This window comes from Oncorhynchus masou, chromosome 5 (assembly GCF_036934945.1).
Source record: "Oncorhynchus masou masou isolate Uvic2021 chromosome 5, UVic_Omas_1.1, whole genome shotgun sequence".
Taxonomy (NCBI): Eukaryota; Metazoa; Chordata; class Actinopteri; order Salmoniformes; family Salmonidae; genus Oncorhynchus; species Oncorhynchus masou.
Window position 1 is genome coordinate 4,905,419 of NC_088216.1, and position 16,484 is coordinate 4,921,902.

Consider the following 16,484-nt stretch of genomic DNA (forward strand, 5'->3'; position numbering starts at 1 on the left):
ACACACACACACACACACTGCTGAAGCACAGGTACACACACACACACACTGCTGAAGCACAGGTACACACACACACACACACACTGCTGAAGAACAGGTACACACACACACACACACACACTGCTGAAGCACAGGTACACACACACACACACACACACACACTGCTGAAGCACAGGTACACACACACACACACACACACTGCTGAAGCACAGGCACACACACACACACACACACACACACACTGCTGAAGCACAGGTACACACACACACACACACTGCTGAAGCACAGGTACACACACACACACTTCTGAAGCACAGGTACACACACACACACACACACACACTGCTGAAGCACAGGTACACACACACACACACACACACTGCTGAAGCACAGGTACACACACACACACACGGCGGCATGCTACGACACCGGCATGCATTTCTTTATCCTTGTCAGATAGGCCACTGTGTCTGCTAACCGCCAGGTAGCTTCAAGGTTAGAGCGTTTTGGCCACTTACCGAAAGGTTGCTTGTTTGAATCCCGCAATCGACAACATAAAAAATCTGTCGCTGTGCCCTTGAGCAAGGCACTTAACCCCATTTGATCCAGGGGTGCTGGTCAATGGTCTCCCTGGCTGTGACCCCACTCCCGCACTGCCTTGATATCGTGGGCCTCCCGCACTGCCTTGATATCGTGGGCCTCCCGCGCCACCTTCATATCGTGGGCCTCCCGCGCCACCTTCATATCGTGGGCCTCCCGCGCCACCTTCATATCGTGGGCCTCCCGCGCCACCTTCATATCGTGGGCCTCCCGCGCCACCTTCATATCGTGGGCCTCCCGCGCCACCTTCATATCGTGGGCCTCCCGCGCCACCTTCATATCGTGGGCCTCCCGCGCCACCTTCATATCGTGGGCCTCCCGCGCCACCTTCATATCGTGGGCCTCCCGCGCCGCCTTCATATCGTGGGCCCCCAGTATAGGAGGCTAGTAGCCACAACAGACCTTTTTCAAAAGTAGTAAACTTTATTGGGGTAATATCAAAAGTCAAGCCGTTGTTTTTATATGGAAAATACGAACAGGGTTATTATATTGTGGCAAACACACCATTAGTTGCAACTTAAGTTGGCCAAAGAAAATGGCTCAACAGAATGAAACAAAACGCTTGCAAAAATGGTTTGAACCTTCACAAAAGTTTGGAACAGGCTATATTGCAGCAATTACCAAGAAAGGCTAGTTAGTACCTACTGTATTCAACAAATGGGAGCAATAGGATATTTATTTTACAACATAAATAATAATACATTTCTAATAAATAGGCCCACCGTAGTAACAATGATATACAGGAACACTAATTATAAAACAAATTATTATAAATAGGGAAAAAATAAATACATTTAAGTTCAAAGATTACATCCGACCCAAATAGCGAGTTGCACAGTAAACTTATTCACATGGAGGTCATTACCCTCCTAGGCTGTTCTCTGTGTAGACCTACTCTTCTCCTAGGCTGTTCTCTATAGACCTACTCTTCTCCTAGGCTGTTCTCTGTAGACCTACTCTTCTCCTAGGCTGTTCTCTGTAGACCTACTCTTCTCCTAGGCTGTTCTCTGTAGACCTACTCTACTCCTAGGCTGTTCTCTATAGACCTACACTTCTCCTAGGCTGTTCTCTGTAGACCTACTCTTCTCCTAGGCTGTTCTCTGTAGACCTACTCTTCTCCTAGGCTGTTCTCTGTAGACCTACTCTACTCCTAGGCTGTTCTCTGTAGACCTACTCTTCTCCTAGGCTGTTCTCTGTAGACCTACTCTTCTCCTAGGCTGTTCTCTGTAGACCTACTCTTCTCCTAGGCTGTTCTCTGTAGACCTACTCTACTCCTAGGCTGTTCTCTGTAGACCTTCTCTTCTCCTAGGCTGTTCTCTGTAGACCTACTCTACTCCTAGGCTGTTCTCTGTAGACCTACTCTTCTCCTAGGCTGTTCTCTGTAGACCTACTCTTCTCCCAGGCTGTTCTCTGTAGACCTACTCTTCTCCTAGGCTGTTCTCTGTAGACCTACTCTACTCCTAGGCTGTTCTCTGTAGACCTACTCTTCTCCTAGGCTGTTTTCTACACATTTCCTGTAGAAAACAGAAATGAAATTTTCTAGACCTACTCTACTCTTCTTGTAGGCTGTTATCTATAGACCTACTCTTCTCCTAGGCTGTTCTCTGTAGACCTACTCTTCTCCTAGGCTGTTCTCTGTAGACCTACTCTACTCCTAGGCTGTTCTCTATAGACCTACACTTCTCCTAGGCTGTTCTCTGTAGACCTACTCTTCTCCTAGGCTGTTCTCTGTAGACCTACTCTACTCCTAGGCTGTTCTCTGTAGACCTACTCTTCTCCTAGGCTGTTCTCTGTAGACCTACACTTCTCCTAGGCTGTTCTCTGTAGACCTACACTTCTCCTAGGCTGTTCTCTGTAGACCTACTCTTCTCCTAGGCTGTTCTCTGTAGACCTACTCTACTCCTAGGCTGTTCTCTGTAGACCTACTCTTCTCCTAGGCTGTTCTCTATAGACCTACTCTCTAATTCTCTAATCTTCTTCTAGGCTTTTCTCTACAGACCTACTCTACTCCTAGGCTGTTTTCTACACATTTCCTGTAGAAAACAGAAATGAAATTTTCTAGACCTACTCTACTCTTCTTGTAGGCTGTTCTCTGTAGACCTACTCTCTACCCTTCTTGTAGGCTGTTCTTTATAGACCTACTCTCTACCCTTCTCGTAGGCTGTTCTCTATAGACCTACTCTCTACCCTTCTTGTAGGCTGTTCTTTATAGACCTACTCTCTACCCTTCTCGTAGGCTGTTCTTTATAGTTCTACTCTCTACCCTTCTCGTAGGCTGTTCTTTATAGACCTACTCTCTACCCTTCTCGTAGGCTGTTCTTTATAGACCTACTCTCTACCCTTCTCGTAGGCTGTTCTTTATAGACCTACTCTCTACCATTCTCGTAGGCTGTTCTCTATAGACCTACTCTCTTCTCGTAGGCTGTTCTCTATAGACCTACTCTCTACCCTTCTCGTAGGCTGTTCTCTATAGACCTGCTCTCTTCTCGTAGGCTGTTCTCTATAGACCTACTCTCTACCCTTCTCGTAGTCTGTTCTCTATAGACCTGCTCTCTTCTCGTAGGCTGTTCTCTATAGACCTACTCTCTGCTGATCATTTTACTGCAATGAAAGAGGCCTGTTATCTTCACAGTCAACAGTAGCCTGTGCTCTCTCTCTGTCTGTCTCTCAGCAGCTCATAAGGCAGTGAGAGAAGAGTATGGTGCTGCAGGGTGTATGATGGGCAGCCCTGGACAATCTGGCCGGCTTCAGTTTTATTTTGATCGGATATTCATTCATTCATCTTATCAGCCGGAAACCCTGTAGCAGACATTGTTCTGGGTCTACACACTGATGAAGCACCAGTACACATAGGAACGCACACAGTAAACAGTTTATAACCCTTCTTATCCTCTGCTATCCTCTCTCTCTCTCGTTCTCTCTCTCGTTCTCTCTCTCTCGTTCTCTCTTCCTCTCTCTCTCGTTCTCTCTTCCTCTCTCTCTCGTTCTCTCTTCCTCTCTCTCTCTTTTTCTCTCTTCCTCTCTCTCTTGTTCTCTCTTCCTCTCTCTCTCTCTCGTTCTCTCTTCCTCTCTCTCGTTCTCTCTTCCTCTCTCTCTCGTTCTCTCTTCCTCTCTCTCTCGTTCTCTCTTCCTCTCTCTCTCGTTCTCTCTTCCTCTCTCTCTCGTTCTCTCTTCCTCTCTCTCTCGTTCTCTCTTCCTCTCTCTCTCGTTCTCTCTTCCTCTCTCTCTTGTTCTCTCTTCCTCTCTCTCTTGTTCTCTCTTCCTCTGCTGTCCTCTCTTCCTCTGCTGTCCTCTCTTCCTCTGCTGTCCTCTCTTGTTCTCTCTTCCTCTCCTGTCCTCTCTTGTTCTCTCTTCCTCTCCTGTCCTCTCTTGTTCTCTCTTCCTCTGCTGTCCTCTCTTGTTCTCTCTTGTTCTCTCTCTCGTTCTCTCTTCCACTCCTTTGTCCTCTCCTGTAGGTACAGTGTGTTTAAGATCCACTGGCTGATGGCAGCTCTGGCCTTCACCAAGTCCATCTCCCTGGTTTTCCACAGCGTGAGTACAACAGACACACATGTAGACACACACGCATACATACTGACCTCCACACCCACAGAGCAACCCACTGAGCAGCCCACACACACGGACCTCCACGTACATCCTCCACCGAACCGACCCCACTAAATTACAATTGCCTGTGATGTACAATGGAATATCCTATAACATGTTGGTCTTCCTCTCCTCTCAGATCAACTACCACTTCATCAACACGGAGGGACATCCCATAGAAGGATGGGCTGTCATGTACTACATCACACACCTGTCAGTCTGGGTGATATTTTACTCTGGGTGATATCTCACTCTGGGTGATATTTCACTCTGGGTGATATTTTAGTCTGGGTGATATTTTAGTCTGGGTGATATTTTAGTCTGGGTGATATTTTAGTCTGGGTGATATTTCAGTCTGGGTGATATTTTAGTCTGGGTGATATTTTAGTCTGGGTGATATTTTAGTCTGGGTGATATTTTAGTCTGGGTGATATTTTAGTCTGGGTGATATTTTAGTCTGGGTGATATTTTAGTCTGGGTGATATTTTAGCCTGGGTGATATTTCAGCCTGGGTGATATTTTAGCCTGGGTGATATTTTAGTCTGGGTGATATTTTAGTCTGGGTGATATTTTAGTCTGGGTGATATTTTAGTCTGGGTGATATTTAGTCTGGGTGATATTTCAGCCTGGGTGATATTTTAGTCTGGGTGATATTTTAGTCTGGGTGATATTTCAGTCTGGGTGATATTTCACTCTGGGTGATATTTTAGTCTGGGTGATATTTTAGTCTGGGTGATATTTTAGTCTGGGTGATATTTTAGTCTGGGTGATATTTTAGTCTGGGTGATATTTTAGTCTGGGTGATATTTCAGTCTGGGTGATATTTCAGTCTGGGTGATATTTTAGTCTGGGTGATATTTTAGCCTGGGTGATATTTCAGCCTGGGTGATATTTCACTCTGGGTGATATTTCACTCTGGGTGATATTTCAGTCTGGGTGATATTTTACTCTGGGTGATATTTCAGTCTGGGTGTGTGTGTGGGGGGGATGATACATCTGTGTTTATATAAAATGGGTGTGTGTCATAGTGTATGTATAATATCACATTTATTGGTCACATGCACAGGGTTAGCAGATGTTATTGGTCACATACACATGGTTAGCAGATGTTATTGGTCACATACAGATGGTTAGCAGATGTTATTGGTCACATAGACACGGTTAGCAGATGTTATTGGTCACATAGACATGGTTAGCAGATGTGACTGGTCACATACACATGGTTAGCAGATGTGACTGGTCACATACACATGGTTAGCAGATGTTATTGGTCACATAGACATGGTTAGCAGATGTTATTGGTCACATAGACAGGGTTAGCAGATGTTATTGGTCACATAGACAGGGTTAGCAGATGTTATTGGTCACATACACATGGTTAGCAGATGTTATTGGTCACATACACACGGTTAGCAGATGTTATTGGTCACATACACAGGGTTAGCAGATGTTATTGGTCACATACACAGGGTTAGCAGATGTTATTGGTCACATACACATGGTTAGCAGATGTTATTGGTCACATACACATGGTTAGCAGATGTTATTGGTCACATACACACGGTTAGCAGATGTGATTGGTCACATACACACGGTTAGCAATGTGATTGGTCACATGGTTAGCAGATGTGATTGGTCACATAGACATGGTTAGCAGATGTGATTGGTCACATGGTTAGCAGATGTGATTGGTCACAGGGTTAGCAGATGTTATTGGTCACATAGACAGGGTTAGCAGATGTTATTGGTCACACGGTTAGCAGATGTGATTGGTCACATGGTTAGCAGAATGCAGGTGTAGCGAAATGCTTTTGTTTCTCGCTCCAACAGTGCAGTAGTATCTAACAATACACATAAATCTCAAAGTAAAAGAATGGAATTTAGAAATGTATAAATATTAGGACGAACAATGTCAGAGTGGCATTGACTGAAATGCAGTGTATTTACATATGACATGAGTAAAGCGTGTGTATGTTTCTGATCAGTGTGACGTTTTGATACGTGTGTGTGTTACGTTTGTGTGCATAATAACGTGTGTGTGTGATAATGTGGTGTGTGATAATGTGGTGTGTGATAATGTGTTGTGTGCAGGTTGAAGGGGGCTCTGCTGTTCATCACTCTGGCGTTGATTGGTACTGGCTGGGCCTTCGTTAAATACATCCTGTCAGACAAGGAGAAGAAGATCTTCATGATCGTCATCCCTCTACAGGTACACCTGGGGGTGGGGTTATATCATCATCCCTCTACAGGTACACCTGGGGGGGGTTATATCATCATCCTCCCTCTACAGGTACACCTGGGGGGGGTTATATCATCATCCTCCCTCTACAGGTACACCTGGGGGTGGGGTTCTATCATCATCCCTCTACAGGTACACCTGGGGGGGGGTGGTATATCATCATCCCTCTACAGGTACACCTGGGGGGGGGTTATATCATCATCCCTCTACAGGTACACCTGGGGGGGGGGTTATATCATCATCCCTCTACAGGTACACCTGGGGGGGGGGTTATATCATCATCCCTCTACAGGTACACCTGGGGGGGTGTTATATCATCATCCCTCTACAGGTACACCTGGGGGGGGGTTATATCATCATCCCTCTACAGGTACACCTGGGGGGGTTATATCATCATCCTCCCTCTACAGGTACACCTGGGGGGGTTATATCATCATCCCTCTACAGGTACACCTGGGGGGGTTATATCATCATCCCTCTACAGGTACACCTGGGGGGGGTTATATCATCATCCCTCTACAGGTACACCTGGGGGGGTTATATCATCATCCCTCTACAGGTACACCTGGGGGGGTTATATCATCATCCCTCTACAGGTACACCTGGGGGGGGGGTTATATCATCATCCCTCTACAGGTACACCTGGGGGGGGGTTATATCATCATCCCTCTACAGGTACACCTGGGGGGGTTATATCATCATCCCTCTACAGGTACACCTGGGGGGGGGTTATATCATCATCCCTCTACAGGTACACCTGGGGGGGTTATATCATCATCCCTCTACAGGTACACCTGGGGGGGGTTATATCATCATCCCTCTACAGGTACACCTGGGGGGGTTATATCATCATCCCTCTACAGGTACACCTGGGGGGGTTATATCATCATCCCTCTACAGGTACACCTGGGGGGGGTTATATCATCATCCCTCTACAGGTACACCTGGGGGGGGGTTATATCATCATCCCTCTACAGGTACACCTGGGGGGGGGTTATATCATCATCCCTCTACAGGTACACCTGGGGGGGGTTATATCATCATCCCTCTACAGGTACACCTGGGGGGGGGTTATATCATCATCCCTCTACAGGTACACCTGGGGGGGGGTATATCATCATCCCTCTACAGGTACACCTGGGGGGGTTATATCATCATCCCTCTACAGGTACACCTGGGGGGGGGGTAGTATATCTTCATCCCTCTACAGGTACACCTGGGGGGGTGGTATATCATCATCCCTCTATAGGTACACCTGGGGGGGGGGGGTTATATCATCATCCCTCTACAGGTACACCTGGGGGGGGGTTATATCATCATCCCTCTACAGGTACACCTGGGGGGGTTATATCGTCATCCCTCTACAGGTACACCTGGGGGGGTTATATCATCATCCCTCTACAGGTACACCTGGGGGGGTTATATCATCATCCCTCTACAGGTACACCTGGGGGGGTTATATCGTCATCCCTCTACAGGTACACCGGGGGGTTATATCATCATCCCTCTACAGGTACACCTGGGGGGGGGGGGTATATCATCATCCCTCTACAGGTACACCTGGGGGGGGGTATATCATCATCCCTCTACAGGTACACCTGGGGGGGTATATCATCATCCCTCTACAGGTACACCTGGGGGGGTATATCATCATCCCTCTACAGGTACACCTGGGGGGGTTATATCATCATCCCTCTACAGGTACACCTGGGGGGGTATATCATCATCCCTCTACAGGTACACCTGGGGGGGGGGGGGGTTATATCATCATCCCTCTACAGGTACACCTGGGGGGGGGGGTTATATCATCATCCCTCTACAGGTACACCTGGGGGGGTTATATCATCATCCCTCTACAGGTACACCTGGGGGGGGTATATCATCATCCCTCTACAGGTACACCTGGGGGGGTTATATCATCATCCCTCTACAGGTACACCTGGGGGGTTATATCATCATCCCTCTACAGGTACACCTGGGGGGGGTATATCATCATCCCTCTACAGGTACACCTGGGAGGAGGAGGGGGTTAGGTTATATCATCATCCCTCTACAGGTACACCTGGGGGGGTAGTATATCATCATCCCTCTACAGGTACACCTGGGCGGAGGAGGGGGTTATATCATCATCCCTCTACAGGTACACCTGGGGGGGGGGGTTATATCATCATCCCTCTACAGGTACACCTGGGAGGAGGAGGGGGTTGGTATTTTATTAGGATCCCCATTAGTTGCTGTAAAGGCAGCAGCTACTCTTAACCTCTCCGGGATATTTGGGACGGTAACGTCCCACCTCGCCAACAGCCAGTGAAACTGCAGGGCGCCAAATTCAAAACAACAGAAATCCCATAATTACAATTCCTCAAACATACAAGTATTTTACACCATTTTAAAGACAAACTTGTTGTAAATCCAGCCACGGTGTCCGATTTCAATAAGGCTTTACGACGAAAGCACACCAAACGATTATGTTAGGTCAGAGTCAAGTCACAGAAAAACACAGCCATTTGTCCAGCCAAAGAGAGGAGTCACAAAAAGCAGAAATAGAGAGAAAATGAATCACTAACCTTTGGTCTTCATCAGATGATACTCATAGGACTTCGTTACACAATACATGTATGTTTTGTTCGATAAAGTTCATATTTATATCCAAAAATCTCAGTTTACATTGGTGCGTTATGTTCAGTAGTTCCAAAACATCCAGTGATTTTGAGCCACATCAATTTACAGAAATACTCATAATAAACATTGCTAAAAGATACAAGTGTCATGCATGGAATTTTAGATCCACTTCTCCTTAATGCAACCGCTGTGTCAGATTTCAAAAAGACTAGTACAGCGCTCAGACACAAAAACAAGCCATTCAGATACCCGCCATGTTGTGGAGTCAACCGAAGTCAGAAATAGCATTATAAATATTCACTTGCCTTTGATGATCTTCATCAGAATGCACTCCCAGGAATCCCAGTTCCACAATAAATGTTTGTTTTGTTCGATAAAGTCCATTTATGTCCAAATACCTCCTTTTTGTTTGTGCGTTTTAGTACACAAAACCATATTCATGAGACTCGAGCACTAGGTCCAGACAAAGTCAAAAAAGTTCTGTTACAGTTTGTATAGAATCAATCTTTAGGATGTTTTTAACATAAATCTTCAATAATGTTTCAACCGGAGAATTCCTTTGTCTACAGAAATCCAATGGAACGCAGGTCGCTCTTACGGGAGGACGCGTGATCAGCTCATGGCAGATACCTGATTGAAAGAGCTCTTATTCTCTCCCACTTCGTAGTAGAAGTCTCAAACAAGGTTCTAAAGACTGTTGACATCTAGTGGAAGCCTGCAATATGACCCCATAGACACTGTATATTCGATAGGCAATGACTTGAAAAACTACAAACCTCAGATTTCTCACTTCCTGGTTGGATTTTTTCCCTCAGGTTATTGCCTGCCATATGAGTTCTGTTATACTCACCGACATCATTCAAACAGTTTTAGAAACTTCAGTGTTTTCTATCCAAATCTACTAATTATATGCATATTCTAGTTTTTAGGCCTGAGTAGCAGGCAGTTTACTATGGGCATCTTTTTATCCAAGCTACTCAATAGTGCCCCTCCAGTCCCAAAGACGTTTTAATGGGGTCCACACACAACTTGAAACATGATGCAGAAAATCTTTAGACAAGAACATCCCATCATCCCTCTACACGGCCACTAGGGCATGGGGTGTGCAGAAGTGACGGATAGACGCGTTAACCAATGATCTGACAGAGATGGATTTAGTGATGTATTCTTCTTCATCTCTGGCAAACTTCCACCAGTTTGACTCTCACTCACTCTCTCTCTCTTCCCCCCACCCCCTCTCCCAGGTTCTGGCCAACGTAGCCTACATCATAATAGAGTCTACAGAGGAGGGCTCTAGTGAGTACGCCCTGTGGAAGGAGGTTCTGTTCCTGGTTGACCTCATCTGCTGTGGAGCTATCCTCTTTCCTGTTATATGGTCAGTATTCTGTTAGGAGGATTGTTCCTGGTTGACCTCATCCTCTTCCCTGTTATATGGTCAGTATTCTGTTAGGAGGATTGTTCCTGGTTGACCTCATCCTCTTCCCTGTTGTATGGTCAGTATACTGTTAGGAGGAGGATTGTTCCTGGTTGACCTCATCCTCTTCCCTGTTGTATGGTCAGTATTCTGTTAGGAGGATTGTTCCTGGTTGACCTCATCCTCTTCCCTGTTATATGGTCAGTATTCTGTTAGGAGGATTGTTCCTGGTTGACCTCATCCTCTTCCCTGTTATATGGTCAGTATTCTGTTAGGAGGAGGATTGTTCCTGGTTGACCTCATCCTCTTCCCTGTTGTATGGTCAGTATACTGTTAGGAGGTGTTGTTTCTGGTTGACCTCATCCTCTTCCCTGTTGTATGGTCAGTATACTGTCAAGAGGAGGATTGTTCCTGGTTGACCTCATCCTCTTCCCTGTTGTATGGTCAGTATTCTGTTAGGAGGATGTGTTGTTCCTGGTTGACCTCATCCTCTTCCCTGTTGTATGGTCAGTATTCTGTTAGGAGGATTGTTCCTGGTTGACCTCATCCTCTTCCCTGTTGTATGGTCAGTATACTGTTAGGAGGAGGATTGTTTCTGGTTGACCTCATCCTCTTCCCTGTTATATGGTCAGTATTCTGTTAGGAGGATTGTTCCTGGTTGACCTCATCCTCTTCCCTGTTATATGGTCAGTATTCTGTTAGGAGGATTGTTCCTGGTTGACCTCATCCTCTTCCCTGTTGTATGGTCAGTATACTGTTAGGAGGATTGTTCCTGGTTGACCTCATCCTCTTCCCTGTTATATGGTCAGTATTCTGTTAGGAGGATTGTTCCTGGTTGACCTCATCCTCTTCCCTGTTATATGGTCAGTATTCTGTTAGGAGATGTTGTTCCCGGTTGACCTCATCCTCTTCCCTGTTGTATGGTCAGTATTCTGTTAGGAGGTGTTGTTCCTGGTTGACCTCATCCTCTTCCCTGTTATATGGTCAGTATACTGTTAGGAGGAGGATTGTTCCTGGTTGACCTCATCCTCTTCCCTGTTGTATGGTCAGTATACTGTTAGGAGAATTGTTCCTGGTTGACCTCATCCTCTTCCCTGTTATATGGTCAGTATTCTGTTAGGAGGATTGTTCCTGGTTGACCTCATCCTCTTCACTGTTATATGGTCAGTATACTGTTAGGAGTATTGTTCCTGGTTGACCTCATCCTCTTCACTGTTATATGGTCAGTATTCTGTTAGGAGGAGGATTGTTCCTGGTTGACCTCATCCTCTTCCCTGTTATATGGTCAGTATTCTGTTAGGATTGTTCCTGGTTGACCTCATCCTCTTCCCTGTTATATGGTCAGTATTCTGTTAGGAGGATTGTTCCTGGTTGACCTCATCCTCTTCCCTGTTATATTGTCAGTATACTGTTAGGAGGAGGATTGTTCCTGGTTGACCTCATCCTCTTCCCTGTTATATGGTCAGTATTCTGTTAGGATTGTTCCTGGTTGACCTCATCCTCTTCCCTGTTATATGGTCAGTATTCTGTTAGGAGGATTGTTCCTGGTTGACCTCATCCTCTTCCCTGTTGTATGGTCAGTATACTGTTAGGAGGAGGATTGTTCCTGGTTGACCTCATCCTCTTCCCTGTTATATGGTCAGTATTCTGTTAGGAGGATTGTTCCTGGTTGACCTCATCCTCTTCCCTGTTGTATGGTCAGTATACTGTAGGAGGATTGTTCCTGGTTGACCTCATCCTCTTCCCTGTTATATGGTCAGTATTCTGTTAGGAGGAGGATTGTTCCTGGTTGACCTCATCCTCTTCCCTGTTGTATGGTCAGTATTCTGTTAGGAGGATTGTTCCTGGTTGACCTCATCCTCTTCCCTGTTGTATGGTCAGTATACTGTTAGGAGGATGTGTTGTTCCTGGTTGACCTCATGGTTGACCTGGTTGACTTATTACTGTTGGGTTTGAGAAGGGGGCTCCTTCCTCCCTGACGGGCCATCAGAGGATAATGTGGTGTGATTGTGTGTGTGTGTTTGCAGGTCTATTCGTCACCTACAAGAGGCTTCCAGCACTGATGGGAAAGGTGAGCCATCTACAGGGAGGGAAACATTTCATGAACAGTTAGCAGTGGTTAATAACTATAGCTGAGTAAAAATGTAGTTTGAACCTTGTAGTTGGTGCTGTGTTCCCCTGTCGTTCCCCTGTAGTTCCCCTGTAGCTGTCTGTAGTAATACTGTCTGTCTCTCCTTGTTTACCTCAGCTGCCATGAACCTGGAGAAACTCAAACTATTCAGACATTACTACGTCATGGTGAGGAGACATCTGTCTCTCTTCCTCACAGTTATTTGAATTTGAACTTATGTTTCTGTGAAAGTTCTGAAAGATGTCAGGATGGGTAATCTCTCTCTCTGTCCCTCTCCCTCATCCATCCTCCCTCTCTCCATCATCCTTCCTCGTCCTCTCTCCGTCCTCTCTCCGTCCTCCCTCCCTCATCCATCCTTCCTCCCTCCTCCCTCATCCATCCTCCCCCTCTCTCCGTCCTCTCTCCGTCCTCCCTCCCTCATCCATCCTTCCTCCCTCATCCATCCTTCCTCTCTCCATCATCCCTCCTCCCTCATCCTTCCCTCTCTCCGTCCTCCCTCCCTCCCTCTCTCCATCATCCCTCTTCCCTCCCTGTCCGTCCTCCATCCCTCATCCATCCTTCCTCTCCCTCCTCCTCCCTCACTCTCTCCGTCCTCCCTCACTCTCTCCGTCCTCCCTCACTCTCTCCGTCCTCCCTCACTCTCTCCGTCCTCCCTCACTCTCTCCGTCCTCCCTCTCTCCATCTGTAGATAGTGTGTTATATCTACTTCACGAGGATCATCGCCATCCTGCTGAAGGTGACGGTGCCTTTCCAGTGGCAGTGGTGTTACGAGGTGAGACGCCGTCACTGTCCACTTCTGATGATGTCACACGGTGAAACTCTTGACACCGATGATATCCATTTCTTCGTTGTTTTTAGAGAGATGGTCTGATCGTTTTATTTTCCCTCTCTACCCCGTCCCTCCCTGTAGTTCCTAGTGGAGGTGTCGACTCTGATCTTCTTTGTGTTGACGGGGTATAAGTTCCGCCCGGCGTCCAACAACCCCTACCTCCAGCTGCCCCTGGACGAGGAGGACGTGGAGATGGATGAAGTGTAAGAGACTGTTGTTGTTTTGAGAGGTCGCACCTGGGATGTTTAAACATGTCATGTATTCAACTAACCCTCCCTCTCTCCCTCCCTCCCTCTCCCTCCCTCCCTCCCTCTCTCTGTCTCCCTCCCTCCCTCTCTCTCTCTCCCTCTCTCCCTCCCTCTCTCCCTCTCTCTCTCTCCCTCTCTCTCTCTCCCTCTCTCTCTCCCTCTCTTCTCCCTCTCTCCCCCTCCCTCTCTCTCCCCCTCTCTCCCCCTCTCTCTCTCCCTCTCTTCTCTCTACAGGGTGACGGAGTCAGGTATGTTGGAGGGCATCTCTAAAGTCAAGAAGACATCTAATGGTCGCGAGCGCCAGAAAGAGTCTACCTTGTGAGAGTGTTTGTGAAGGGGGGGGGGTTGTTCTAAACACCCATAACCCCTCAGCGTTGGAGAGAAACGGGGACTGAAATGGACCAAGACACACCCTTTACCCCTCCCCCAAAACACTCCTCCTCCATCTGAAACTGGCTGGCTGTTACTAAAGCAACCACCGCCTCGCTATGCAACAAGACAAACGATGACAGACTTTAGTTGTCGTTGGACCTTCTCTCTCTCCTTTATCTGGAGACTTTCTGGAGGCTCTGCACCCCTGCCTGGTGTCATAATGGTTCATTCCAGGGAGAGAACTCTTCCACCCCCCCCCCTCGTCGATGGACGAATAGAATGGACTGGTCTGGGGTAGAATGGACCTCTAATGACCTCCCTCCCTCCCTCTCTCTCTCTCTCTCCTTTTCTTCTCTCTGGAGAACGGAGGAAGCGACACTCCAAAGATGATCGTTTTCCAGATGTGTGATTGGTATATTTTATATCCAGAGTATCCTGTTCTGTTTTAATGTGTTCCTGGTGTAGTGCACTACACAGGGTGTGGTTTGGAACCCTGTTCCTGGTGTAGTGCACTACGCGGGGTGTGGTTTGGAACCCTGTTCCTGATGTAGTGCACTACATTACACGGGTGTGGTTTGGAACCCTGTTCCTGGTGTAGTGCACTACACGGGGTGTGGTTTGGAACCCTGCTCCTGGTGTAGTGCACTACACGGGGTGTGGTTTGGAACCCTGTTCCTGGTGTAGTGCACTACACGGGGTGTGGTTTGGAACCCTGTTCCTGGTGTAGTGCACTACACGGGGTGTGGTTTGGAACCCTGTTCCTGGTGTAGTGCACTATACGGGGTGTGGTTTGGAACCCTGTTCCTGGTGTAGTGCACTACGCGGGGTGTGGTTTGGAACCCTGTTCCTGATGTAGTGCACTACATTACACGGGTGTGGTTTGGAACCCTGTTCCTGATGTAGTGCACTACACGGGGTGTGGTTTGGAACCCTGTTCCTGATGTAGTGCACTACACGGGGTGTGGTTTGGAACCCTGTTCCTGATGTAGTGCACTACACGGGGTGTGGTTTGGAACCCTGTTCCTGGTGTAGTGCACTACACGGGGGTGTGGTTTGGAACCCTGTTCCTGGTGTAGTGCACTACACGGGGTGTGGTTTGGAACCCTGTTCCTGGTGTAGTGCACTACACCTGGTGTAGTGTGGTTTGGAACCCTGTTCCTGGTGTAGTGCACTACACGGGGTGTGGTTTGGAACCCTGTTCCTGGTGTAGTGCACTACACCCTGGGGTGTGGTTTGGAACCCTGTTCCTGGTGTAGTGCACTACACGGGGTGTGGTTTGGAACCCTGTTCCTGGTGTAGTGCACTACACTGGGTGTGGTTTGGAACCCTGTTCCTGGTGTAGTGCACTACACGGGGTGTGGTTTGGAACCCTGTTCCTGGTGTAGTGCACTACACGGGGTGTGGTTTGGAACCCTGTTCCTGGTGTAGTGCACTACACGGGGTGTGGTTTGGAACCCTGTTCCTGGTGTAGTGCACTACACTGGGTGTGGTTTGGAACCCTGTTCCTGGTGTAGTGCACTACACGGGGTGTGGTTTGGAACCCTGTTCCTGGTGTAGTGCACTACACGGGGTGTGGTTTGGAACCCTGCTCCTGGTGTAGTGCACTACACGGGGTGTGGTTTGGAACCCTGCTCCTGGTGTAGTGCACTACACGGGGTGTGGTTTGGAACCCTGCTCCTGGTGTAGTGCACTACACGGGGTGTGGTTTGGAACCCTGCTGGTGTAGTGCACTACACGGGGTGGTGTAGTGCACTACACGGGGTGTGGTTTGGAACCCTGCTCCTGGTGTAGTGCACTACACGGGGTGTGGTTTGGAACCCTGCTCCTGGTGTAGTGCACTACACGGGGTGTGGTTTGGAACCCTGCTCCTGGTGTAGTGCACTACACGTGTGGTTTGGAACCCTGCTCCTGGTGTAGTGCACTACGGGGTGTGGTTTGGAACCCTGCTCCTGGTGTAGTGCACTACACGGGGTGTGGTTTGGAACCCTGCTCCTGGTGTAGTGCACTACACGGGGTGTGGTTTGGAACCCTGCTCCTGGTGTAGTGCACTACACGGGGTGTGGTTTGGAACCCTGCTCCTGGTGTAGTGCACTACACGGGGTGTGGTTTGGAACCCTGCTCCTGGTGTAGTGCACTACACGGGGTGTGGTTTGGAACCCTGCTCCTGGTGTAGTGCGCTACTACACGGGGTGTGGTTTGGAACCCTGCTCCTGGTGTAGTGCGCTACACTACACGGGGTGTGGTTTGGAACCCTGCTCCTGGTGTAGTGCGCTGCACTACACGGGGTGTGGTTTGGAACCCTGCTCCTGGTGTAGTGCGCTACACTACACGGGGTGTGGTTTGGAACCCTGCTCCTGGTGTAGTGCGCTACACTACACGGGGTGTGGTTTGGAACCCTGTTCCTGGTGTAGTGCGCTACACTACACGGGGTGTGGTTTGGAACC

General features: G+C 48.0%; 1 protein-coding gene across 2 annotated transcripts in view; it reads left to right on the top strand.

The window, feature by feature from the left end:
- Positions 1 to 15,078, top strand: part of LOC135531247 (protein GPR108-like) — a 28,541-nt gene extending 13,463 nt beyond the window's left edge. For both annotated transcript variants that reach the window (XM_064959377.1, XM_064959382.1), the window contains exons 10-18: positions 4,056 to 4,131; positions 4,325 to 4,398; positions 6,277 to 6,394; positions 10,291 to 10,421; positions 12,488 to 12,531; positions 12,709 to 12,758; positions 13,280 to 13,363; positions 13,502 to 13,623; positions 13,903 to 15,078. In XM_064959377.1, the coding sequence (XP_064815449.1) occupies positions 4,056 to 4,131; positions 4,325 to 4,398; positions 6,277 to 6,394; positions 10,291 to 10,421; positions 12,488 to 12,531; positions 12,709 to 12,758; positions 13,280 to 13,363; positions 13,502 to 13,623; positions 13,903 to 13,990 (787 nt within the window). In that variant the 3' untranslated portion in view covers positions 13,991 to 15,078. The remainder of the gene's footprint in view (positions 1 to 4,055; positions 4,132 to 4,324; positions 4,399 to 6,276; positions 6,395 to 10,290; positions 10,422 to 12,487; positions 12,532 to 12,708; positions 12,759 to 13,279; positions 13,364 to 13,501; positions 13,624 to 13,902) is intronic.
- The last annotated feature ends 1,406 nt before the right edge of the window (positions 15,079 to 16,484 follow it).